The 27,558-nt window shown below is 38.5% G+C and overlaps 1 protein-coding gene across 1 annotated transcript; it reads left to right on the top strand.

Annotated features, from left to right (window-relative positions):
* chmp4ba (charged multivesicular body protein 4Ba) lies at nucleotides 1-26,851 on the top strand. The gene is made up of 5 exons (XM_007241196.4): nucleotides 1-350; nucleotides 10,000-10,177; nucleotides 21,089-21,203; nucleotides 21,327-21,453; nucleotides 24,377-26,851. Exons 1-5 carry the CDS (start codon nucleotides 167-169, stop codon nucleotides 24,439-24,441), a joined length of 669 nt encoding a protein of 222 aa, XP_007241258.1. The 5' UTR covers nucleotides 1-166; the 3' UTR covers nucleotides 24,442-26,851.
* The last annotated feature ends 707 nt before the right edge of the window (nucleotides 26,852-27,558 follow it).

The following is a 27,558-nucleotide window of genomic DNA, read 5'->3' as shown; positions in this document are numbered from 1 at the left end:
TAACCCTGTTCAGAAGGTTCTGCTAGAGAAGAGGAAGATAAACAACAACCCGAACGCCAGGGTTCTCCCCTCTCTCTGTCCTGTGGTTCTGTAACAGAACTGTAATACTGTATCAGCGAGCTTTAGGCGCCCTGTTCTGCCTCTCCTTCAGTCTGTGAAGGCCGGGATGTCTTTGTTCGGGAAGTTATTCGGTAGCGGCGGTAAAGGGGGCAAAGCTCCCAGCCCACAGGAGGCTATCCAGCGGCTGCGGGACACTGAAGAGATGCTAACCAAGAAACAGGAGTTTCTGGAGAAGAAGATCGACCAAGAGCTGATCACAGCCAAGAGGAACGGCACCAAGAACAAGAGAGGTGAGGCCGGTGTTCTGTCGAGTTCTGCTAACCTGTCAAACCGTGCAACCCTAGTGTATGCAGTGTGGATATGATCAGATTTCAATAGCCTAAATCGCTATCGGGTAAAATGCTAAATTATCAGCAAAAACTAGAGGTGGATATCCCAGGTCCAGAAAGTAAAAATGCAAACAAGGGTGTTTGTACCAACTGCCTGGGCGGCTCTGATAAATAAGCTCAGCTGCGATAGAGTCGCCCAGGCATTTGGTACAAAACCCTGGGTTGGATTTTTACTTTCTGGACCTGGGTTACCCACCTTTAGTTTTACATCTAAGAAAAAAACAAATGAGAACAGTAAAAATTGGACTTTCGCGCATGCGCAGAGCCGCTAGGTAGCACATATCGATGGGTGACCCAACTCGATAGAATACCAGCCTGAGGGCTGGTGCTGGGGTTCTGGAAGGCGCGAGAGCGGGCTGAGCGTTCCAGTCAGCGTTAGCGGCGGTTAGCTGTAGCGGACCTGCCTGAGAACAGCTGTTAACACTCTTCTAGCGAGCGACACTACTATCAGTGTCTCTAACTTTATATGGAGAACACAGACAGAAAGCCGGTTCATACAGAGCATTGCATACAATCACTGATTAAACAACTTCGTCTGCACGCTAAACCACACTGACAGATTTAATCTTTTCCGTTCCACCTTAAAAATAGGGCAGAAGGTGCTGCAGGTTTTTGGACAGAAGATTTTAAAAGGACGAGAGACAGTTTTAGGATTATATATAAAGTTTATAATAATCCTAAAGATCACATATAAAACAATATGTTTAAGATAAAGAATATATCCTACAGATACTTTAGATTGTACGATTATGAACCAAACACATGTACACACATTCTTTTGTAACGAACTGCAAACATGAAGTTATATAAATATAAAGAAATGCCCTGAACAAAAAAGCGTTTTTATAAAATTGCTATTATCATATGTATTTTTTTTATTGAAAATAATTATGACGATATTATTGTGTATAATATATGGTACACCCCTAAATAAAACGAAACAGAACAACTCTACTCGCCTATCAATTACCACCATATCAGTTAGCTAACAGAAGCTGACCCACATGGACAGTTATAAGAAGATTAATTTTAATGCAGGATCCTGCTTAGAATATCTTCAGCAGGTATAACACAATCAGGACAGAACGATCACAGACTATGTATTTTGTTATTTTTTAGAAAGTGATTGTTGCAGTGTAACTCATAACATTTATATAGTTTCCCTTCAAAATGTAAATTAAAAAGTTAATTATTAGAGTTGCATGTAAAGTCAAAAATCCAATAAACAATCCACTCATGTTACCAGAACAATGCATTAGCAGAAAATACTAAACTCTGGAGGTGTGGAAAAAAATCAGAAAGCAGAACGGTACACATAATATTTGTAAAGTCAGCGTCCAAGGGGTGAACAGATTAACACCAGCAGTCTGTTAGCCTAGCTAGCACTGAACTGACAGCAGCTGAATTCTGATGTTGTAAAGGTATTAAATACATACTGGTGTAAACTATAGTCATAATCCACATACAGTATAAAACCACAGGATCTACCAACACTAACCAGCACAAACACACCCATCTGTTATTAAAAAACAGCGATTAGTTTAGTTCGGAAATACTGTTAGTATCACCATTTAGCCTTTAGCCATCTCCATTAAGATCTAATAAACTAAAAGTATCGGTATTTGTATCTGTATGGGCAATTTCTTATCAGAATCGGATCGCAGCTGAAAAACGGTATTTTTTTTTAATTTTTTTTTTATATAATTTCCAAATGAACAAGTAGGAAATATTGTGAGTTATTGTTTTATTGTAGATATTTAATGGGATTAAATTTTTAATCTAACATGTTTTTGATTAAAATCTGGTCTAATGGTATATAAAAATGTTGAGATGCTGAATATAATGCTCAAGAGATTCAAATGTTTATTTTTTTGTCTATAGATTGGTGGTCAGTCATTGTTTGCCCGTTAGTTTTCAAAGAGGTTTCAAAGAGATTATCATGACTGAATGGTCACACCATGGAGACACTTTTAATAACATAATATAATAAGAAAAAAGGACAATGAACTAGAAGTTTGTAAAGTTTACAGTGAGAACATTTAAAGAAGTACTACTTTTATATGTCATAATTTTATGCATTTTAAATTTTCAACAATTCAACACGAAAATGATCACTATATCTAATAAATAAGAATCCAATGTTTTAGCTGTTTTCTGAGGCAAATAATAACTGCAGTGTTAAGGTATCTATGCCTCCACACTGGAATGACCAACAGCTAACATATAATATAATACTATACAATTAAAATGACTGCTAAAGCCCTTCAATGAATAAAAGTGCTTTAAAATGAGCTTTGCAGAATTAATTTTATAACCATGTCAGACTTAAACTTGAAATTTTCATTTCCTAAAGAAAACATAGAATGTTACATCTGAAGTTGTTTCTACTGTTTGCTATGGTATTCTAGGTGGTTGCTATGGCGTTGCTAAGTGGGTGCTTGTTGTTTACTAAGGCCTAGCTCTAGTTTAGCTGTTGGTTTCTAAGATAATGCTAGGTGGTTGCTACAGAATTAATATGCAGTTGAATATATGAAGTTCATATGCATAGCACTAACATACCTTTTGTTTTAACCCCCCTAACCGTTTAATACCAATCTCCAAAGTTTATCTTTCAGCCTAATCAGTGAGTAACAGAGCTAACTTACACAGCTGCAGCAGCAGCTATCAGAAAGCTAAAGGAAGCTAAACATATTTTTTCCATGCAGCTGTAATGTTTTAATTGAATAAGTAATACATTCAGAGTTATTTAACATTAAGGAGTAGTTACATTTTGTTACATTTATAAGTTACATCTGGCCCTTTGAGGACAGCCATTATGCCAATGTGAGTTTGACACCCCTGCTCTAAACCATTCCACTGTAGCTCTGGCTGTATATTTAGGGTCATTCTCTTTTTTTTTTTTTTTTTGGCCCAACCACCACCCCCCCTCTTCGGAGGACAATTAATACTTTATTTTTATTTATTTATTTTATTTATTTATTATTATTATTATTATTATTATTATTTATTTATTTTTTATTATTATTTTTTTATATATATATATATATATTTTGTGTGGATATAGTTGTGGGAGTTCAGGGTTGGAAGGATCGGAGTGTGAGGTACAGGAGGGGGGTACAAGAAGAAGAAAAAGAAAAGAGAAAAAAAAACTAAACAAAAAACAAACAAACAAACAAACAAAAAATAATAAAATAAACATAAAATAAACAAACATACATATATACACATACTCACATATCTAACTATACATATGCTTATACATATACACACATACATAAATATACATACATATTAATACATACACATAAATACATACACACACACGCACAGTTACTTCTATTCTATTGTTTTTTGCAAAAATATGTCATGTGTTACGGATTATGTCATGAAATGCCTACCACAATGGAGGCAAGAAACCGCCACCATGCCCCTGCGATCCAGAGGCAGATAGGGAAGAACCCAGTGGACCCAGACCATCCACAGCCCATTAGGAGCCCAGAAGACCCGCAGCCACACATCCCGATGGTAACCATGTGCACACCCCAGATGAGGACGGGGGAGACTCCAGACGAAGCCCCCATGGCAAAGAGCAAGAGTCCAGAGAGCCAAAGGAAGCGAGCAGATCACCCCTCCGGCAGGCCAGTACCCCCTGCACGAGCCGAGCATGCGGCCCCCGAGATCCCAAGCACCCGGGAACAGCCCGACACCCGGCAGGCCCCCCCTCCCACGCCAAGGGGGCCCAAGCCACCCCCAGGCCACAGCCACCAAGGGGGCGGGCCAGAGACCACATTAGGGCATCCGGCCACGCACCCATGGACCCACGGACGCCCACCTCCCCAGGAACGGCAGTGACGATCGGCGGAGAGCAGCGTGGAGCGGTAGGGAGGGCAAAAACCCGCCCTACGCAACCATGTCCCACAGGTGTCCATGCTCAGTCAGCCCCAAACCCAGGACCAACTGTTCACGCACACATGCACATTCACACACCCGTCACACACACATCCGTCACACATACACCCGTCGCACACGTGCACATTCACTCACACACCAGTCACACACACCAGTCACGCACACCAGTCACACACACAGAACATACATAGACACCTAATGCGGGCATGCGGGCACCAGTACCGAGCCAGCGGCAACCTAGGGAAGCAGCCAGCCCGGCCCCGAACAACCACCCGACCCACACCCCAGGCAGGGTGCACGAAACCAGGGTGTGAGAAGACCTGACCCCCCTCCTTCCCCCACCCAGCATGTTGCAGTGATATGAACGTGTATAATGAGAAGAATGAATGAAAGCTACAGTGCTATTAAAATTGGAGGGACAGCTGTAATATGAGAACTGAATAACAGCACCCAACCACACTGCCCCCCCAAAGGCCCTCAATGTCTAAAATGCAAAAATAAAATTGAGGAGCAGGGAGCACCTGCCCCCCAAAACCCTATGTGTAATATGATGTGTGTAAGCTGTATGATGAGTTTGTATGTGTAATGCGATGTTAGACTGAGTAGGAGTCGGGGAAGGGCCAGGAAAGGACCGAGGGGCAGAGGACTACCCCCCGGAGGAAGAGAGCCAACTACCGCAGTACAGGGAAGGCAAGTCCAGGGTGTAGAGCGGCTACGGCCCCAGGACACCGCCGCTCTGCAAGACAGCGCCCCCATCCCCACACTGCAATACAACATAAATACACACCCCACTCACATACAAAAGACAAAACATATTACACACACGCACACGCACACACACGCACACACACACACAGACACATTTACACTCAACATCCCACTCTTTCTCATACACACACAGTGGTCCTGAGCCCAGGACCAACCGGTCTTAAGTGGGAGACTGCCGCTTCCCCACCTGAGCGCCCCTACCTCCCCACAGGGAGGGCACCCAGAATCCCGGAATGCCAACCAGACACCCCAACACGGACCAAACCACCACCCCCCACGACGGCGCGCCCAAGAGAGGCATAGACCCTCCCCAGCGCAGGGAGGAACCCAAACAGGCGACAGACGCCCACGGGCACCAGGGCCCCGGACTCCGCACCCCGACCGCCACAGGGGAACCCAGCCAACCGGACAGGGCCAGCACCCACCACCACGGGCCCCCCAGACCCACACCCCAAGACCACAAGAGCATACATCCAGACCCCCCCCCCCCCCCCCCCCCCGCCAACAACCAGGGCCTGCACACAGAAATCACCAAGCGGCAGCCACCGTCCCCAGTCCAAGGGCCATCAGACACCCGATTCCCCCCAGCCACCTGCCGGACGCACCAGGAGACACGACTACAGCCGCCCACCCCCATCATGTGATGGAGCTGATCAGTGGGAACCAGAGAGATTCAAATGTAGCCAATTGGTTTTTTGAGGTTGCAGACATTCTTTCCAGACTAATGTGGTCTAAAAGTAAATTTCTATAGTGATTTATGCATAAATCATTTTTTGATTTCCACTTCATGAGGATAGTTTTCTTAGCGATGCATAAGACAGTGAGAACTATGTGCAATATATTTGTTTCCATGTTTAGTTCACTTACATCACCTAAAATGCATAGTTTGGGTGAAGCTGGGATATTGCAATTAAACCAGGTAGATAAGTCTTCACATATCATCTTCCAGAATCTCTGAACAGGCATGCAAAACCATATAGCATGTATATAATTCTCAATATGATTGCCCGAACAGTTAGTGCATATATTTGTTTCTCTAAGGCCCATTTGGAACATTCTATGCCCTGTATAATGTGTTCTATGGAGAATTTTGTATTGTATGAGTTGTAAATTTGGACTTTTCGTCATTTTGAAATTGTTTAAACATATCTGTGTCCAAAAGTTCTTATCTGGGTTCACATGGAGAGATCATTCTCTTGCTAGAAGGTGAATCTTTTATTCCCAAGTCTTTTGCAGCCTCTAAAAAAATTTCTAACAGCATTGTCCTGTATTTAGCTCCATTTATCTTTCCATCATCTCTGAACAACTTCCCAACTTTGTCACTGCTGGACAAAACCATCCCCACAGCATGGTGATAAATAGTTTTACTTTTCCGCCACACATGGCGCTTTGTATTTAGGCTAAAAGGTTCATCTTTGGTCTCATCTAAAAATAGCACCTTCTTCCATATGTTTGTTCTGTCCCCTACATGGCTAGTGAGAAACAGAGGAAAGAAAAAACTCTCACAGAGATGGAAGGGGAAAAAAAACATGAGAGGAACCAAGGCTCATGTACCTTGTACTATCAAATGTCACACATTTTCAAGGTTAATATATGAGGTGGGATCCATCCTTGTCTTGTCAGACAACTTATAAATGAATGTAAAAAAGTTATTATACATTCACCTGGATCAAATATAAAAATATACATATCAGTAATGGAAGCAGTTAGAAAATGTTTAAATGAACTTCAATGTAATTGGTAGTGGAGAGTGAGTGGTAGGTGATGTGGAAGACTTCCAGAGACTTCCTTCAGTGTGGTCGGACAGGTGACAGGAGAACCTTAGGGTTGAACATCCATCAGTATCAGGCTGGTTTCAGTTAATAAGGCAGGAGGAGGAACTTAGTTTTGACTGAATTTATGGGGAACAGGCCATATGGAATATAATCAGAATGTGGCTTTACAGCAAAAAAAAAAGCTATTCGCCCTGCTATATTTTGGGTTGTGTTAAATGTTGTATTTGTTTTTATGCCATGAGTGACCAAAGATGGATTTTCTCATTGTGGACAATAAACATATTCTATTCAATTAATTATATCTTCTTTAATTACTTAAAATATATATTTTATGTATTTTGAAGTTAAATAGCATTACAGCTGCATTAAACAGCAATAAAAACAACTGTATAGTAGTGCTGTGCGATATGACGATTTATACAACAGTTAGTTACAACCTCACAATCTGATTGGTTGAGGAGTGTTCTAGCCGTGCAGATATATGTGATAACATCACGGCCTTCTTACACTAAACTTGTATCACTCCGCCGACGCGTTGCTGAGTAACGGCGTATACATACAGGACACCCGCAGCAGCGTTAGCTTAGCACAGGCTAGCGCTCAGCCGCGGCACGCTCGCCCGCAGCGCAGACTCGTCTTTTGTGGGGGAAAAAGGGAAATAAATCGCTCGGTTACTGCCGTACCAGCCAGGCTAGGCTAAGCTAAGCTAAAGCTAAAGCAAGCTATACTAACCTAACCACAGTCCAGCCGGCTAGCTAAAACCAACACCACCCAGCAAAACAAGCAGAAATGCTCAAAAAACGCACAGCGTTCACCTGAAGACGACTCCACAAAGCAGGAGAGGAGAGTATTAGCGTTATTTAACGGCCCGAACGTTACCATTTTATTCCCAATTCTGATTTCAAGGTAACATTCGCGTTGTTAGTCTGTATGAACCATACACCGTTTTGTAGTTAAGTTTCAGTTCTGGAACAGTTGTTGTGGAACTACTTTTTGGCAGAAGGCACAGTCCATATTAAAGCATATTCAAACCGAATTTCTTAAAGTTCTTTGATTTATTTTCTTAATTCATTTTGTAAAAAAAAAAACTGTTGTATAAAAGCAATAGAACACTCGAGGTTGTGTGTTATCACGAATAACTAAACGGCTGTGATGTTATTCGTGATAACACACTCCCTCTCGTGTTCTATTGCTTAAAAATATCGTGGGGACGATAAAAAAGTGTCTATCGTGCTACTTACCTTTCACGTTTCTACAGTAATTTCATCAATTATTCATGCAAATATATGAAGTACATTATGATAAAATGTATTGGCGTTAGGGTTGGGTTTCTATCATGGTTTGCTATTTTTGGTGAAAATCTTGGACTGATTTTATGTGGTACACGCGCTCTGTTGTATATTTTTACATTTTAATTATTTCACTAGAACCGTCACGCTGCCGCCGTTCTATAGGTGTTGCGCCTCATAGCGCTGTTAAAGCTTTATCTTCTGTCTTTAAACTACTGCTTTGAGTGTTCACTATTTCGTTTTGATCTTTTAGAATTCGTTAGATTATATTTCTTTTAGCATTTTGAGCTTCGTTTAGTTGGTTATTTTCCTATTTTATGTCTATTTTTCTGTTTTTATTAAATGTTGTTATTAGCTTATTAGCTTCTAGCTTGTTAGCATACAGAATGTGTCCCTGGTCTTTTAAATTAATGTTGATTTAATTATTTAATAGCTGTATCTTAATATTTTAAGCTAGACAGACACTGTGTGATTTTTTTTAATCGGGTGTGGAGAGCTCATCCGCATGTTTGAATAGTTTGTCCTGTACGAAAACACACCTGATTTATCTGCTGAAACTGTAGTCTGACTGGCAGTCCACCTGCAGAGCTTTAAACTGGCAGATGAGCATGTCACTTTCCTCGTGCCTTCAGGAAATAGCCTTTTAGGTAGTCATCTGTTTTTTAATACTATTTTTATTTTATATAAAGCTATGGCATGATAATCACCATATAGTTAAGTAACCAAGTATTATTGTTAACGAAAATGAAAGAAATAACGAAAACTAAAACTGAAAGTTCTCCTTAACTAAAATAAAAACGGTAACTAAAAGAAAAAACTACTGAACGAACTAAAATTACAGATTGAATACCATAATTTATTTATATAAATGTGGTATGTCATGATATATATAGTTATCGTGATATAAAAAAATCCATATCGTTATATATGATTTTTCCATATCGCCCAGCACTACTGTATAGTACAGCTAAATGACAGCAAACTTCCACACAGCATAGATTATAAATGCAATATGCAATGTAATTTGGGTATACTATTTATTTGAATTTAAAAAAATTAATAGTTAGCCATAATACATGTATAACCCTAAAACAGCTGATTTTAGCACAAACGTGTCCTCAATCATGCACATCCTTTTTTGTGCAAGTTGCAATAATGGGTAGCTAGTTGCAGTGAGAGGTAGCTAGTTGCAATGATGGGTAGACAGATGAGACCTCAAATTCAATACATTTCCCATTTCACAGCAGCATTTTTGTACATATTTAGCTTGTGGCTTCCTCTAAATTGACTGGCTCAAAAGGCAAAATGCTCACAAACTGGTGAAGCTGGAGTTTTCATATTTCTTACCATTTATTATACTTTAATAATTGGGGGGGGGGGGTGTGCTTTTAATGGTTGCTTCTCAAATTGACAGTTAGATGCCAGTGAGTGCCAAGAACTGACCAGCTGCTCAGTTCCTGGCAATCAGAATGCCATCATGGTTAATCATTGTTATGTACGTGAATCTACGGAAGTCTACATGTTTGAAGTATATATGATAAACGTAACCTAATGTAAGTCCTTCTATGAGCAGATTTGATCGTGTTCACCTTCGGCTACACCTGTTATTTAAAATCGTTTTCAAAACCAAAAAAACTCTCAAGAACTCAAAGCTCACATTTCTGTCACATGCAAGTAGGCATTGTAAAGTAAATAAAGGGAAAAGAGGTGTTGTGATTGCTTTTTATCACTGCGTTTGTAGAATGATGTGTTACATGTAGTCTGTCTGAAATAAAAAAATGAACTTCTGTGTTCTGTGTTTTGAAACAGCTGCGCTGCTGGCTCTCAAGAGAAAGAAGCGATATGAGAAGCAGCTCGCTCAAATCGACGGAACTTTGTCCACCATTGAGTTTCAGAGGGAGGCACTGGAGAACGCCAACACCAACACTGAGGTCATCAAGAACATGGGCTTTGCTGCAAAGGCCATGAAGGCTGCTCACGATAACATGTACGTGATTTACTCTTTTATCCATTATATTGTTTTACATACAGCCAGAATACACAATGATATCAGAATCTTACTAGTATCTGCATATTCAATCATTTATTCAGTGTATATAGGAAAAACTAGTTGCATTGTTTGAACACCAGAGGTCACAATCACGCTAGTGCAGGCTGGAGAATCAGTGGATGTAAGGAGAGGGCAGAGGATGTTGATCATTTCAGACTGCAAACTGCTAGTCACACACATTAATGCTGCATCACAGAACTGTACTGGCAAAACCCCAATACAAAGACAGACCCTAGCTTTTCAACTGGCTGATAACAGTCTGTGTTGTTCTGAGGCACATGGTATCTTCTTTTTTGCAAAAATCTGAGGGATTAGCTATCATGGGTGTTGAGTTAAGGCATTTGCCTTTGCCCTCACACACTAAAATGTAGAGGGAAAAATATACACAAAGGTTTTTATATATTTCAACAATTTTCTCACGCATTTGTTACAAACCGGAGATCTACAGCTCATTTTATTTCCTTAAACTGTTCCTGCATACTACTTTGGTACCAAATCATTATTATTATTGAATGTAGACATTACCTATTTGAAGTAAAAATATTTTATAGTTCTTTACCTCATTATTAGCCCAAAATATTATTTTATTGGAATGTTTTGCATGACTGCCATGAAAGCGTCTGCCAAATGTAATGTAATGTAATAACTGAAATACAGGAATGGATGGGTTCATACTGTCTGCAGTCAAATTAAAGCCAGTAGTAAATGTACTTTTTTTATTTGTGCTGTCCCAACCATTTCTGATTTGAGGTTGTAGGTTAGTGCTTCTGACCATGTGATGATTTTTTACAAATGGGATTCCACTAATCTGCATCGAATCAGTGATGAGTCTTCCTTCCATTCCTTCCACAAAAAAAAAAGATGTATCAAACGAACGAAATGAATCCAATTAATTTTAAAATGATTAAAATGTTTGAAAAACATTTCAATAACAAAAAAACTAAATAAAAAAGATATGTAATGACTTATTCAGTATTATTCACACAATATGATGCACTATGAATAAACATATATTTTCTGGTCTTTTTTTATACATATAGTGCACCGGATTATAAGGCGCACTGATGATTTTTTTGAAAATGAAAGGATTATAAGTGTGTTTTATAATAAAGATATTATTGAAAGCTAAAGTGTTAGAAAACAAGAACAATTTTCAAAGAGTATTGTCGCAGTTACTCCAGTTAATATTTTTTTATCAGTTGACACCACTAGTTTAACCAACTCTGGAAGCTATAGTGAAGATTTTTTCAGCAAGCTGGAATCTCTACGGGAAACGTTGAAGCTCAGCTCCCCGGGATCACTGAATCATTTTAAACTTAAAATAAAATTCTGGCCACTAGGGGTGTCACATTCTCTAAATCTTTGATTCGATTTTATTTCCGATTTTAGGGTCACGATTTGATTCGATTCGATTCGAATCTCAATTTTTTTTTTTTTTTTTTTTTACAGCAGAGAGGCATGTGCCAGTTTTAGATTAGTCTATGGTCAGGCATTGGTTTGATTAATCATATTTACAATATCTTATTTCAAAAGGTGGGCTTGATATGTGATGCAAAGTGATACAAGTGATCTGTAATACACCACATTAGGCACTAATGGTTAAATTTAAATAATTTAATTAAGATATATATATATGTAATGCCATCTAGTGTTTTTTTGGTAGCAGGAGTGTGCACTATTAAAACAGCAATGTGCAACATAAAATAAATAATAAAAAAATACAGGAACAGTCATGTACAAAATAATAGAACAATTAGAGCCTTAACAAACTCTATTCTACTATAACAGTTAAACATGAAAAATAAGACTCGGTCCCTGAGAATGACAAGTTTTTTTCTTTAACAAAGACATATTATTAACTTTATCTGAGAGAAAGATGCTCCTTAAGGTACCAAAACTATTAACATATTTGAGGCTGGACAAAACAACTGTTATTTTTATATTTTCAAGTTTTTCTTTAAGAAGATGAGAATGTCCACATTCTCTGGAGAAAGGGCTGCTCTTTGAGCAGTCACAATGTCCGCGGCGTCGGCTACAGTGTGCTGCGCCATTTGCGTAGCACGCACGTACTTGCGTTGCTTGAAGGGAGGGATTGTCGATTATCTTTTTGACTTCGATGCTCGAGACCATGACATAATTTCGATCGATTTCGATAAAATATGGAAATCGTGACACCCCTACTGGGCACCATGAATTTGTTTTTTTTTTAAGAGTTAATCTTTTTTTTATATTTTAATTTTTATTTTGTTTTATTTTTATTTATTTAATTATTTTTTTTATGTTTTTATTTACTATTATTATCTTTTTCTTAATTTTATATTCTATATAAACTGCTTTGTGCATTCTATATTCACTGCTTTGTGCAGTGAACATCACATAGCAGTGATGTGGGGAGAGAGCGCCATCTACCCACCCGGAGGGAGCAGGGCCAATTTTCTTCCTCTGAGCATAATGGCAAAGCTGCATGAGCGGGGGTTTGAACCTGCAACCTCCTGCTCATAGTGGCAGCACTTTAGACCGCTGGACCGCTCGGCTCCCCCTATTTCTCATTTCTTATTAAATGTTTTCAACCCCTTTTAAACTGTAAAAGTTTGTCATTGTAAATGGGGGTCTCCCTCAATGTATTCCTGAGTGAAAATAAAGTTTGATTGATTTTTAACATCCAGATTTCACCCGTCATGTGACTAGTGAGGCCAAACTCCTTAGCTCTCCCGTTTTCCACTTCCACAAACTCCCTGTTGCAAAGCTAATTAAAACTCTTTTTCTTTAGCAGTGGAGCTATAGAGAGTGCTATTTAGCAATGAGTGCTGGATTGTGAATTTCGTGTGAATTTCGTTAAATTCAGAGGACAACACCGCTCATTGTCCGCCTTGTTAGGATTAGACCACATTTGTAATGTACTTAACTGTGCTGATTGTGCTACCATGCCCCTGTGAATGAGCTAATCCAGCTAATGCTTGTTTTTTCTTAGGCTTTTTTAGTCTACCTTGGGAGAGCCACCCACAAGCTCTAATTTAATAGCCAGATTTCAGCTCCTTTTATGATGGAACTTCCATTATCTAATGACTGAGGGTATGTGCACAAGTTGTGCACTACCTAAATTATTTCAGCCTTCACCGATGTGCCTGAAACTTGCACACTGAAATTTGAAATGCTTGCCACTCATGAAGTGTTGGACCTGCTCCTGAAGGATGCTGTGAGGCACTTTTACATGGCATGGGCATTGTTGTGTGATGCTAGATTGCTACAGTGCTTATTATAGACTACTGTCATGTTTGCACATTGCTGGGGATCTTCTCCGTACCCTTGGATGTGCTCTGGTCTGTATTACCACATGAGAGGTTCACAAAACTCATTCTGCAGGATACTTATTTTCACACTTTACTGTACCACAACTGTAAACACGTAAAGATTTCCCCATATTCAAATGATTGGCTTTTTGCTTGCCCTCTCAGGAGCGTGCTAACACAGACATTTTGGCCTTTTAGCACCATGTTGAATCAATGGGGCTTTCCATAAAGAAGAAGAAGGTCTCAGTATCCCTTGTCCAGCAGTGTTTCTTTTGCTATGCATTAGGGTTACATCAGTGACTGTTGATATTCTTTTTACCATGAGTTTCTGTGTATGATACAATGATGATCAACTTAATTCCTATAGAACCAGATTTATTTGTTTTAGGATGTACTATTGTTCTGGTCCCTCTAGCTGAATGTCCAGTTATAGTGGCGTGAAAAAGTATTTGCCCCCTTACAGATTTTTCTTTTATTTTGCACTTTTTTCATACATTCATTTTTCAGATTATCAAACAAACTTTAATATCACACAAATATAACCTGAGTAAATATAAAAATCACTTTGTACTTAATGATTTCGTTTATTAAGGAAAAATAACTATCCAAACCAGTCTGACCCTATGTGAAAGTGTTTGCCCCCCATAAATTAACTGTGATTAATCACACTTTTTGGAAAGCTGAGTTTAATTTAAATACTAACCACAACCAGGCCTGATTACCGCCAGACCTGTAGAAGCTGTAGAAGCAGCTAAACGATCTCAAAAATTAACACATTATACCCCAATCTGAAGAAACTCAAAAACAGATGAGAAAACAAAGTCATTGTTCATCTATCAGTCTGGAACAAGTTACAAAGTCATTTCTAAAGCTTTGGGACTCCAGAGAACCACAGTGAGAGCTCAGTAATAAGAAAGAGACTGTTCAAAAATGTCTCCATAGAAGAATTTCAAGGCAAAAAACACTTCTGAACAAAAACAACACATTTTCCAACAAAAATCTTGATGATCTCCAGAACTTTGGGTTCAAATATTACAAATATTTGATATATTATATACAAATAAACAGTACAAATATTCTTTGTACTGGTGTACCAAAGGTGTAGCTTTTTGGAAGGTGTGTATCCCATCTGTTTTAAAACTACCACAAAATTTCAGAAAAAGAACATCATACTGAACGTAAAACATGGTGGTGGTAGTGTGATGGTCTGGGGCTGCTTTGCTGCTTCAGGCTTTGGATAACCTGTTGTAATAGATGGAACCAGGAATTTTGCTGTTTACCAGACAATACTGAAGCAGAATGTCCGGCCATCTGTTCATGACCTCAAGCTCAGGTGTACTTGGGTTCTGCAGCAGGACAATGATCCAAAGCACACAAACAAGTGTGTATCACAGTGTGAAACTGTACAAAGACATACACATGAAAGGATTCTAGTAACGTGTCTTGTTTGTGCTAATACAAAAGCCTACAAACATGCGAACAGTTAGCTCATTTGGAAAATATGTAATACATTTATTACATAAAAAATATCTTAGATTGTGTTTAAAATATTAATAATATCGACTTAAGAGCACCTGTTTGTGTCATTCCAAAAAAATGAAATGACTGAAGTCTCCTGTCTGCAGCAGCAGCTGCTTTCCCTGGACTTTGTACCTGATAAAAGGTGATAAAGTCTCAAGGTGAACTTACTTCAGTCATACACGCAGTCATGCATGCAGACACACAGAAAGTGAAGACAGAGCCTTATTTCCACAGTACAAATTACTTCAGTGTTTTGCTTTCCATAACATATTTTTGGTTTTATAAAATATTAAACAAACCTGACCAATCAATACAAGATCAGAAATTCTCTCAAAATACACACTAATTTCAGAAGTGTACGCTGCTAATGACAGAAAGAAAGACTGAAGTTGAAAAGGCTTTGACCTAAAACAAATTGGATCAAGGATTTTGCTAAATAGGAATGAACAGTATGGATTTCAAATGGGCAAGTAACCTGTAGCCTAAAAGTGATGCTCTTGAGCAGGTAACTTGTCTTGTTAATAATGGAATTTGTACATTTACTGAGGCATTAAGCGTCATAGCAGCGTTCTTAAGTTGTTGAGTTATATCTGCTGTTTGAACAAGGTTAGAAAATCTTTGTTTCGGGTGTCATTTGTATTGTTTTAGACCAGGGGTCTCAAAGTAGCGGCCCGCGGGCCACATGCGGCCCGCGACGCGGTTTCATACGGCCCCTCACGGGTTAACAAAATAAACATACATCTGGCCCGCAATTCAATTTAATTATTTATGCTTTATTATGTTCGTTTTCATATTTTATCTTAACTTGTATTTTGGTGTGTGTGTGTGTGTGGTTTTTGTTTTTTTTTTTTTTGCTTACGCTGCGTTGCCTGCTTTAGTAGTCTTCAGTAGCCTTCAACAGTCTAACCTTGCAGCCGTGGTGTGTCCACTAAACTCCGTAGTTATAAACATCCTGAGGTTAGCAGCGCGCTAACTGACCTGTTTATAATGTAATCCGAGCAGTGCCTCCGTGACGCTGCTCTAAACTGCTGCTGTTAGCTGCTTGGGCTGAAAGATGAACTGTAGAGAGCTGTATTATCCGGTTAGTGGGGTTATTTTATTTCATATACAGAAGAACTTACAAATTTTTAAAAACGCTCCAGACTGGCTCAGCTGAGCCCTGTAGCCCGTGGCTGGGCTGCAGCTCTGACTAAGCAAAGACTGCGGGCTTGTGGTGCTGCAGCTGCAGCTCCGACTAGTGGTTGGATGAGGAACTGCTAAATCTGAGGAAATGCTAAATCTGTCACAGCTCACAATTTTTGATTTTATATTTATTAAGCCTTATTTCAGTATCAAACGTTTTGATCAAAGTTAATATAACTTATAAATTAAAAGGATTTATGTTAATAGAGCAACAAGCAACCATTTTTCCATGCAACTGTAATATTTGATTGAATAAATAGTATATTGAGAGTTATTTAACATTAAGGAGTAATTACATTCATTTTGTATTACATCTGGTTACATTTTCTTATATTTATAAGTTACATCTGGCCCTCAGAGGACAGCCAATATGCCAATGTGGCCCTCGGCAAAAATGAGTTTGAGACCCCTGTTTTAGACCGTTTTAATGCTTCAGTTTAAACTTTGAGATGTTTGTTTCCCTATGACTGGCATGCTCATATTCACATTTTTTCAGTTTCAGTCATGTTTGCATCTTATGTGGAAAAAAATGTCCTGAAAAACTGCTGGAGACTAAAAAGGAAAGCCTAATTTATTAAATATCCAGATATACAGTTTCAGAAAAAATAAGAGACCACTGAAAAAGTTTCTTTGATTTTACCAAATTGATTTTTTTTTTTTTTGCACCAGGAATGGCATAAAGTTATATCCAAAAGCACTGTGTAAGACTGGTGGTGGAGAGCATGCTAAGATGCGTAAAACTGATTAAAAAACAGGATTTTTTCACCAAATATTAATTTTGAACTCTTAAAGCTTAAGAATAGCTCTGTTATTTCAATTTTATAGAATAAAACAACAATGTTCATTTTACTCAAACATGTACCTATAAATAGCCAAATCAGAGAAACTGATTCAGAAACTGAAGTGTCTCTTACTTTTGTATATACATATCCGGAAAATTATGTCAACTTATCTTAACTTATAGACAGGGACTGAACTGTAGTCAGCTGTTTACTGTGCATATGCTGTACTATGCAAGTGCCTTTTAGTCTAAATTGACTATGAAATAGACATTTTTACAGTTGGGGTGTCTGACTACTCAATCACCTGGTCTAAACCTGAGGTTTGAAACATACCGTTTGAATTTACAGCACCGTATTGTATCTTGGAATTCCCATCTTTTCTCAAAATCTGTTTAAACTCATTATGCTGCCTAACTACTTTAAATACAAACCAGTATTGGAAGATTCCTGTCACCTTTTGCCACATTTTGCCTCAGTGAAATGTATTGACAGTAGGGCTGGGCGATATGGAAAAAAATCTTATTACGATATAGTTTTTCATATCAGCCGATATCGATATGTATCACGATATAAATCAAATCACTTTCTGTTACACTTAAAGGTTTCTTTTTTACTCAGAAGTGACAGAATAAGGGAGTTATGGCCAAAATCACTAGCAGGCTCAGAGCCTTGTGGACAGACACTAGGATGTTAACATCTTGCCAGGTGGGTACAGCTTTTAAATTAATTTTAAAAAGGGGACAAATATATAAACTAAAAAATATGTAAGACCCTTTACATTATATGTCTGTTTAATTTAAATTGCAATAGCACTTTATTTTTTTTTAATAAAATTATATTTAATCAAAAGATCATTCCCCTCCCTGAATGCAGGCAACTACATAAAGCAAAATACAAGAGTATATCACAGTGTTCATTTTGACAGGTGATTTTGATACAGTCTTAGTCTTTTCACTAAAATGTATAATAGTTTTAGTTACATTTTAGTCTATCGGATATTATTAGTTTTAGTCACATTTCAGTCTAGTTTAATTTTGGTCATATAAAAAGTATGTATTACATATGTTTTACTGTTTTTCTATTTTCTATTTGTTGTAATTTTAGATTATTTACTGCTTATGTTTTTTTTTAATAAGAGCCTTTAGGTTTTTTTTTACATTTAAATTAAGCTAACATTTAAATATTTTAAAGTAAGTGACCTGTAATGGAGGTGGGAGGAATAAAGTCAAGTTTCTGAAATGATCCACTTCTACTGCAGTACAGATTTATACTAACATTACTGGCTTTCAGTAGACTAGACTTACATTACTTAAGTGTATTTAAAACTCCAGTTCAGTAACAGCAATGTTTAGCTCAGTTCAAATACAGCTAGACAGATTATATAATCTTCTGTATTTAGTAAAATATCCAGCATAACAGACTCTCTATCTGTTAAAAACTAAAAACACAGACAGAGGAGAATTCTGCCCTCAGGGTTTTCCAACAGAAACAGTGAGAGTTAGGAAAAAAGATGGAAAGTGCTTCCTTTCTGTGTGTTTATATACTAACCCCTCACTCGTGCTGAAGTTAACCTTAATTTACACGAAACGTGGATTAACACGGCTAACGTGCGTTACCCATTAGTTTATTAGAATGTAAAAAGCAGTGAAAGCATCTTAGCTAATGATGACAGATTGCACAGATCCCTTTTACACCGTAAACATCGCTAACTTTAAACTGGAGACAAGCTAATCTAACTAGCAGCAAACAGAGCAGCGTTTACCTGCCTTCAGAAATCTGAACAAGCTCACCTCTCTAAATATCTTGGAGACGCATGCCTCATATTTAAGAGGTGAGTTTTCCAGTGTAGCGCCGCTGAATAGTATAAATGAAGTTTATCCAGTAAATGGGAGAGAAGGAGCCGCTGTGTGAGGAGTTCAGAGTGGAGGGGCTCGGGGGGTGGGGCGGAGGGGGATGGTGGAGAGGGGGATGGTGGAGAGGGAGGGGAGGGGTTGTACTGGGCTAAGCAGCAGTTCAGCGTGCTGCCTGATCTCGTGCTGCGCCTGTTCACAACGCTACTTAAACGGGAAATAGAAAATTTAGTTTATCGAATTTCTCGCCTCGACTTATCGCGATATATAGTTTCCTCGATAACTATCGATATCGTTTTATCGCCCAGCACTAATTGACAGGTTCAGCAGAGTTCACAAAGTGATCTGTTGTTTACTTGCATATTTTGATATATTTATATTCTTAGTAATGACTATATTTACAAACTTGCAAAACTCGATCTGCTACATCTGATTTGTTTGAACAAAAACAACAGACAGTTAACCTTCCTTACCACAGGCTTATTTCCCACTCAAATTATTCTGTGTTTTAAATGAAAAACTCAGTTTATGGATTCATATATCCTATTTGCAGCAAGCTTCTCTCTATTGCCTATCCTCTGTAGCAGCTGGCTCTGTTTACTCAAGAACTGCTGAGGGAGGAGGGGTAAGCTGAAGTATCCGTTGCACACCCCAGGTGCATATGAAGGGAGACATGCCCCAACACTGTGTTGGATCTTAGAAGCGTCCAAAACAACCAGAATTCTTCTTTTTATCATTATATATATGTAGTATCTAACTATTTTAAGTCAGATAGGCACTGTGTAATTTGTTTTATCGGGTGTGGAGAGCTCATTCACATGTTTGAATGGTTTGTCCTGTAGGAAAACACATGCGATTTATATGCTGACACTGTATTCAGACTGGCAGGCTGAGAGACTGCAGGTCATGCAGCCCGTAAGCAGTAGAAGAAGCGCGAAGTGCGCACCCATTAATCAACCTCCGGAGCTTTAAACGTGCGGATGAGCTCGGGTTCCTGCAGACAATCTAATCTCTAGTATGCAGAACTATATTATTATTGTTATTAATTTTCAATTCTTTTAAATAGCAGAATACTTTGATTTTTATTTCTCTGCCCGGACCCGACCTGGCCCGAGGAAAGTAATGGAAAATCTCGGGTCGAGTCCAGGCTCCAGGAAATAGTTTTAATTTAATTTAATTTTTAATACTATTTTATTTTATATGAAGCTATGGCCTGATAATCACCATATACCTAAGTAACAAAGTATTATAGTTAACGAAAACTGAAAGTGAAAGTTCTCCTTAACTGAAACTATTAAAAACAGTAATTAAGAGAAAAAACTAAAACGAACTGAAATTACAGATTGAGTACCCTAATTTTCGTGTTTGTTAATTTATTTATAAGCACTGTTTCAACTACAGCAGTTTAACAGCAGGTGGTGTTGTGCTGTTTCTGCTCGCAAAGGGGAACCGGGGTTCTGCGGGGATCAGATGTCGGCAGCGCGCTGCAGCACTCATAGCACCTCGAGGTTTACAGCGCTCAAGCTAGCAGCGAAATAATGACAGAAAAACCCTGAGGAAACGGCAGAATTCTGTATGGGATTAGAATATGAGCGTGAAGAAGATAAAAAAAGGAGAGAAAGTAGAGAATCAGGAGATGAGGAATATTTGAGAAGCAGCTGTAACTTTACCTGTGAGTAACTCATACACCAGAACACCCCACGCTGCAGGATCAACTGATAAATCTGATCATTTCGGTGGTTGGTTGGTTGGTTGTTGGGGTTTTATTGCTACTCCAGCACAAATATGGCTTTTTGTGGCGATAATTTCGGTGAAAATTTGTGAAACCTGTAGAGTTTATTGAGTTTTTGCTGTATGATTTCCTCAATCAGTGAGCTCCAACTGCTTACCCCTCCCACTGCTCTTTCATTGTGGATGCGCAGAATGTCTTAAATATCCCGTTTTTCAAAGTACAGATTTGGAACGTCACGTGGTTAATATACCGTCACCATATTTAAATACCGTGGTATACCGAAAAACCGTCATATCGCCCAACCCTACTCTCATATGGAGAGGTTTATGAATTTAAGAATGATACAGCAAGTTTGTGAATTGGTATTGGAATTAAAAAAGTTGGATCGGTGCAGCCCTGCTTTTCAGTGAACTGAACTGCAACAGTTGCAGAAGTTCTCATCTATTCACAAAACAGTTAAAGTGTTACCTACTGATATTAATCCTTTTCAGGGACATAGACAAGGTGGACGAACTCATGCAAGACATCACAGAGCAGCAGGAGTTGGCACAGGAGATCTCAGACGCAATCTCGAAACCTGTAGGCTTCGCTGAGGAGTTTGATGAGGTAAGATCTCTGTGTTGTTCTCTTCTTCTAACATCAGAACCACAATATTATTCCACAATGTTATTATTAGTTATGATCTGCTATAACATTCTATCCTTTTCTATGTGTTCACTGTGTCTGCAGGATGAATTGCTGGCTGAGCTGGAGGAGTTGGAGCAGGAAGAGTTGGATAAGAACCTGCTGGAGATCGGAGGCACAGAGAATGTACTGCTCCCAAATGTGCCCTCCACATCCTTACCTTCCAGACCAGGTACGGCTCCACCCACTACGGTACTGACAGCACACCTGTGTGTATACACACACACACACAAACACACACACCATTTAGTATAAGATTATAAAGAGCCATCATCAATGGTTTATTTTCTATATGAAGAACTATTTAGCCTGACAAAAACATTATTTAAAAACATTGTGAAGAAAACTGCTTAAAAAAGAATAAACATATAATAAGTACATCCACATTTTCCTCTTTTTCCCTGTCTGGAAGTCGCTAACGACAAAGTACATCTACACTTCGACTTTCCAACAACCACAGGACGCATCTGCAGCCTGCTGCACAAAATATATATAACCACAGACTTTACTGAACTTCACATTTCTATGATTATATTTACCAAAGATTGTGCCCCAACCCATGCATTCTCCGTACTCAGTGATTGGCTCTGTTGTGGTTGTAATACCTAAACGTTTCATAGGACATTATTGTTCAACCCTTTGAAGTAAATCTGATAGTCTGCACTTTAATTGCATCTCATTTGTTTCAATGGCATACAGAGCCCAAAATACGAAAACACACACTCACACTTATGAACTTATTCTGTGCTTTTCCCTTCCTGTGGTGGTCCTAATGAGAGCCAGTTTCATCATAACGTTCAGTTTGTTTTTCCTGGAATTATTGGGATTGATAAGACATTCTGTCTAATCTTCTTTACTTAGTTGAGTAGTTCTTGCCATAATATGGACTAAAACACAACACAACTAATGCTCAATTAATTAAGAAATTCATGTAATTAACTCTGGTAGTCTTCATAGTTTGGATTACTTTAGTATTATCTGCAATGCAGAAAAAGAACACAGAATTTAAGGTGTGTCTAAAATGTTTACTTGTACTGTATTTTCTTTGGTGTATTGGGTAACATCCTATAGCTTTGTCAGTCTCAGTAAGATTTATAAAAAACATTTAAACATTTTACAAGTTTTGTTGCTGATTTTAAAACAGTATTTTATACTACAACAGGACACAGGTTTTACTGGCAGGCGTGGAAAGTAGTATCCATTCGGTGTGATACAGCGGGAGTAGATTTAAAGAGTAGATCTTTTAGATAAAATGTTATCTGTGGAACAGTCTGTTATACAGGTTTAATCTGAATCATGAGAACTGTGGGTACCCCTTTATGTCACAGCTAAAGTGTATTTAAGATACAAAAATAATGCAGATAAACGTTATTCTTATCTGTATTATCTGGCACAGGTTTAAATTTGTCAATCTATGCCACTTTTACTCTGTGAAATATATAGGGTAAGTAGCAAACTTAAATAAATACATTTGAAAGAATATTGAATATAACATTCAAATTGCTAGACAGTTTGCTGGTAATGTGCTTGACTGATCCACATCCATTTTTCCTGTTTTATAATTCCTGTAGGACGAATAGCTATACCAACATCTATTTTGCGGGCTGCAGCTAACCTAGACACCTAAGCACATAATGCAATTAACTAGTGTTATCATCCCCGACTCATCTATGTACATACCTTCTAGCTACATTAGAAGAGGTTAACTTCCCAACTAGCTGTTAAACATTTATGTATTGCCTATTTTTTTTACACCGATGGCACTATGTGCTTTCTGTTCTCAAGCAGAACTCTGTTTAACTTGTCATTCTTATGGCTGTCTTTGCACAAGATGAGCCCACTGGCCCATGGATTGTGTTTTTACCCAGACTGTGATCAAGAGACATGTTTGGCTGCTTTGTTGACACACAAGCTCATTCACTAGGCGAATCTGCACAGGTTCAGTACAAGCTCCTGTTCCTCTACTAAAGATTCTACCAAGCCAGCAGCATGCATGGGAATGTGACAGTACTCTGCTCGTCTGACTGTATTGCAGCTGCAGCTGAAAAGCGTGCACTCCAGCTAGATTATTCACACAGATTCAAGCAGGTGGTCCTGTCCTCCCTGTTACATTGGGCATGATTTGCCCTATTTTATTGACTGTCTCATTTATTCTGTACTTTTTTCACATTACAGAAGCAGGTTCATTATTCCCTCTCCAATCAACTACTATATAACATGAGCACATTCTGAATGTTCTGATCCTAGCTCCATGGCTCTGCATGTGCTTATCCTTAGCCTTCTGGACGTGTTACGGCTGTACACTAGTGCCTCTGATCTAATGAACGTACCCTCTACAGATGTGCGTGACAAGACGAGGCTTGTCTACTCATCACTAGCATGCTTTGGTAACTATTCTCATACAGCATGATTAGACAGAGTGGTATAGGGCACACAGAGTTTGCCTGCACCGACCTGCTGACGCTAAAGCATTGTTGTTTGGCATCTTGCCCTTTTACTGCCTCAAATTCAGGATTCACACGGACATGTTTTTATATATCCTGACACCTCTCTCTAAAGGTTCATATGCATCACTAGATCTATTTATTAGCTGGGGAGCCTGCAAGGCATGTTTATTTCTATTTTATACTCACCTATGAACTTCCAGGGCCTTCTCTCAGAGAGTGATCTTTGTTCAAGTTGTGTCCTCATACTGTGAGCTGCTGTGATGCATCAGGCTGTAGCTAAGATTTCTGACTGTATTTATTTTGCCTTTGCCCAAGTTACTTCTGCAATATTTTAAAATGTGTGTTTTGATTATGTTTATATGTTTATAGTTTGAAAGTAGTTGAACTTTCATGTATATTCCCTTCCATTTATAGGTTTATGACTTAAGCTGTTGTCACACTGAATGCGGATATTTGCTGCTGTGCTTTAAACACATTGTTTTTAATGGAATGCACAGCACAGATTTGAATTTTCACACAGTGGCAGAGTGACACTAAACTGATTAAAACAGCACTAAAACAGTGAGAAAAAATATATAATATGTAAGATAAATGTAAAATTAACAATTCTGATGTGATAACTCACATTTGTTCTTTTGTTTAATGCAGCAAAGAAGAAAGAAGAGGAGGATGAGGATGACATTAAGGATTTGGAGGCCTGGGCAGCCAATTAATACCTGTAGTTCTTCACCCCTTCAGTCTCCCCTACCCTTCACACACACACCCACACCACCCAATTTCTTGCAACTGATGGATCTGGAAGGACTTCATGGTTCAGCATGAGGTATTCGGAGCTTAGAAGATTCAGAGCAAAAAAAACAAAACAAGAGAAACGCAAACTCCACTGCAACTAAGCTTTTCTATCAGCACAAGAGCTTCAGTCCAGATGGCAGCTGCATCTCTGTGGCCACATCTGCAAACCACCATGACACAATATCTGAAGAAGGCTTTATGTAGAATTATGTTGCAGTACTTGATTACTCTCTGTATTTATCTGATAAAAGGACCATGGCAAAGAATGCTTTTCAAAGATGCTGAGCATAGTGTTTCTGCTGTAAAAACAATGGACATTTAACACTTCCTGCACACACCCACAAATTGCTGTCAGTTTTATCAGAGGGCCTTTTGTTATTTATTTTTGCTCCTTAATCCCACTGGCAGGCAAAAAGAAGTTGTTCAGGTTGTTTTCTCAGTATTAAATCAAATGAAAACAAGACACTAAGAATATGTATCAGTGAGCATCACTTCTGGGTTTCATAACCTTTTTCTACACTGATAGAAATGATCTGTTTCTCTTTCTGCACTGCTTCACCTGCTGCAGTGGTTGGCTACTCATTCAAGAGCTTCTTATTGATATTTTCCACTGTAAACAGTGCAGCATATTTATTGTGGGGCATTTGGGTTATTTTTTTGCCATTTCTTTGTGGAATGGAATGTTTTAATGAATAAACATCTTATTTTTTTGTGGAGCTTCATAATAACTATTGTACCTTTTAAGATGAAACAGAACATTTTAATGAGAAACTATTACAAAAAAAGTTTAGATCTGGTAAATGTGCTGCCATGCTGTCACCAGAACTTTCTTATCCATCTTACATCAGAGTATATCACCTGAGCAACTCTCTTAATCTGACAGTGTGCAGTCATACGCAAATGTTTTAGCACCCCATTACAAATGACTTGTGTTCTTTAACTGCTTTACAGTGAGAACACTTTTGCTAATTTAAAAGCACGTTTAAGACATAAAATGTGTTAATAAGAACAAAAACCAGAATAATAGCCTGCAAACTAAAGATGTTTACGTACCATGTGCTGTTGGTATCAGTACGTTTGAAGAAAATTTACTTTATTATGAAATGCACTTGAGTTTTATTTACTGCATGGAATCACTACATCTTGTTGAATAAATGTGAGATTTTTATGAAAAATAAGCTGTATGGGTGGGTGTAGAGTGGGTGAGTGTGTCTGATACACAGCTCTATTTATCCAGTTTTTTTTTTCCTGGGGGGGGGGGGGGGGGGTCACTGATTGATTTTAGATGACTATTTGCGGTTTAAAAATGCTCCTCTGCAAACAGGTTACATTTCTCTGTTTTTGTATGTGTGTGAATGAGCACACTGAATTTCCTTTAATTTCATAACATTAACCCTGCAGCAAGGTTAGCTCCACTAATTCAGCCCTGAGATCATACTGAAGGTATAAAAAGTTAAAGCCAATCAGAACAAAGTGTTACATACAAAGTGTTATAACAGAGTATAGTAAGTGTTATAACAAAGTATAGTAACAGAAATAGCAGTATGTTCGAACTCTAAGCTATAAAGAGGGTTTGGTTTAGAAACTCACAGACACTAAGTGGAGATCAGAGGGGATAAACATCCTAAATGCAGGATTTTTTTTACAGTAGAGACAGAGAGATAAGTGGATGGTATTGTTACAGAGTGTTACTTAAGTGTGAGAAAGCAAGCAGGTTCCATTTGTAATATTTTAATGCAGAGTTAGTTACTTTAATTTTCTGGAGTCAACTTAATCCAGATTACTGTTTATTTTTATTAGATTTTTCTGAAGTGGAGAGGAGGCAGGTCGCTAATGAGATTTAGACTGATGCTATTTTTTGGGGGGCTGTTCTGTGTTCTGCTGCTGCTGGTCTCCTCATGAACAGCCTTTAGGTCTTATTTTCTTCTGCCCTGCCTTTCAGTGTCCTTTTAACCACATTACTGAATTAAAGGTTTTTGCCAAATTAGCTCTTTCCTTGAATTGCGTTGAACATTTTCATTTTTGTCCCCTGATTCATATAGAGTTGTTTTAAATAAGGTTCTGGGGTTGTGGGACACCAGTGTTAACAGAAACAAGCTTCCACCAAATACTGTACCCATTTGTCCAGCAAGCCTCTTTGGCCAGTAGCCTTTAGCACCCCCTGCTGTACTGGTGGTATTGTTATGGTATGATTTTGATCTGAGCTGTGTTGTCAGGGGTTGTGCAGACTGGTCTGTACAGGATTGAAAAAAGTAGCTTTAATGTGTTTGTATGTTTTCATTACCTTATTGTTGAATTTATCATTACTATTAAATTTATTGAATATTTTCACTGATTGATTATCAATTTCCTGAAATACAGAGCTGCAGTAATTTTAACGTCAGTGCATCACAACACCTGCTTTCCACACCAGGACGTTTTTATTGTGGCCGGGTGCTAACTCATCAGTATACCAGTGTATATAGTGTATACCAAAACACGTCATACACTGATTCATACTGGTTTTACTGACGTGATATGGTCTTGACAGCATCCCAGTGTTTAAAGCCCAATTTAATGGTTTACACTGGTGTGGTGCTGTTGTTGTATTAATTCACAATAATATCAGAAATCAAAACACATCATATACTGGTATGCTACTTGTTGACCAGCAGACTAGTATTCTAAATGACTAGTTTATCTCTATTTTTTCTCTATGTATTAGCCTACAATTTTCATTTTTACAAGTTTAGCCCCAGCTATTCAGCCAGTCAAAATGGGATAAATGTACAATTCCAACAGTTTGGAAAATTAAACCATCACTGTTTGTGGAAACTTCACACTAGACCTCAAAAAGCTTGGACAGTGTGTCTCTCCACTCTTCCTCCAGACTCTGATGTCTGAAATTTTCTGATGGTCAGTGATGGGTTGGAGAGCCATGTCATCTGCTGGTGTTGATCCACTGTGTTATATCAAGTCCAAAGTCAGCACAGCTTCTAGCAGGAGAATTAACAGCACTTCATGCTGCCCTCTGCTGGAAACTTTTATGGAGAAGTGGA

Source organism: Astyanax mexicanus, chromosome 5 (genome assembly GCF_023375975.1).
Source record: "Astyanax mexicanus isolate ESR-SI-001 chromosome 5, AstMex3_surface, whole genome shotgun sequence".
NCBI classification, from domain to species: domain Eukaryota; kingdom Metazoa; phylum Chordata; class Actinopteri; order Characiformes; family Acestrorhamphidae; genus Astyanax; species Astyanax mexicanus.
The sequence above is the reverse complement of the archived record's forward strand: the minus strand, read 5'-3'. Positions and strand labels throughout refer to the sequence as shown.

Excerpts from the sequence above, each read along its gene's own strand:
- chmp4ba (XM_007241196.4), top strand. The coding sequence starts at position 167 with ATGTCTTTGTTCGGGAAGTTATTCGGTAGCGGCGGTAAAGGGGGCAAA. Across the intron at positions 351-9,999 it reads CGGCACCAAGAACAAGAGAG|CTGCGCTGCTGGCTCTCAAG; the intron begins GTGAGGCCGGTG and ends GTTTTGAAACAG. Across the intron at positions 21,204-21,326 it reads TCGCTGAGGAGTTTGATGAG|GATGAATTGCTGGCTGAGCT; the intron begins GTAAGATCTCTG and ends CTGTGTCTGCAG.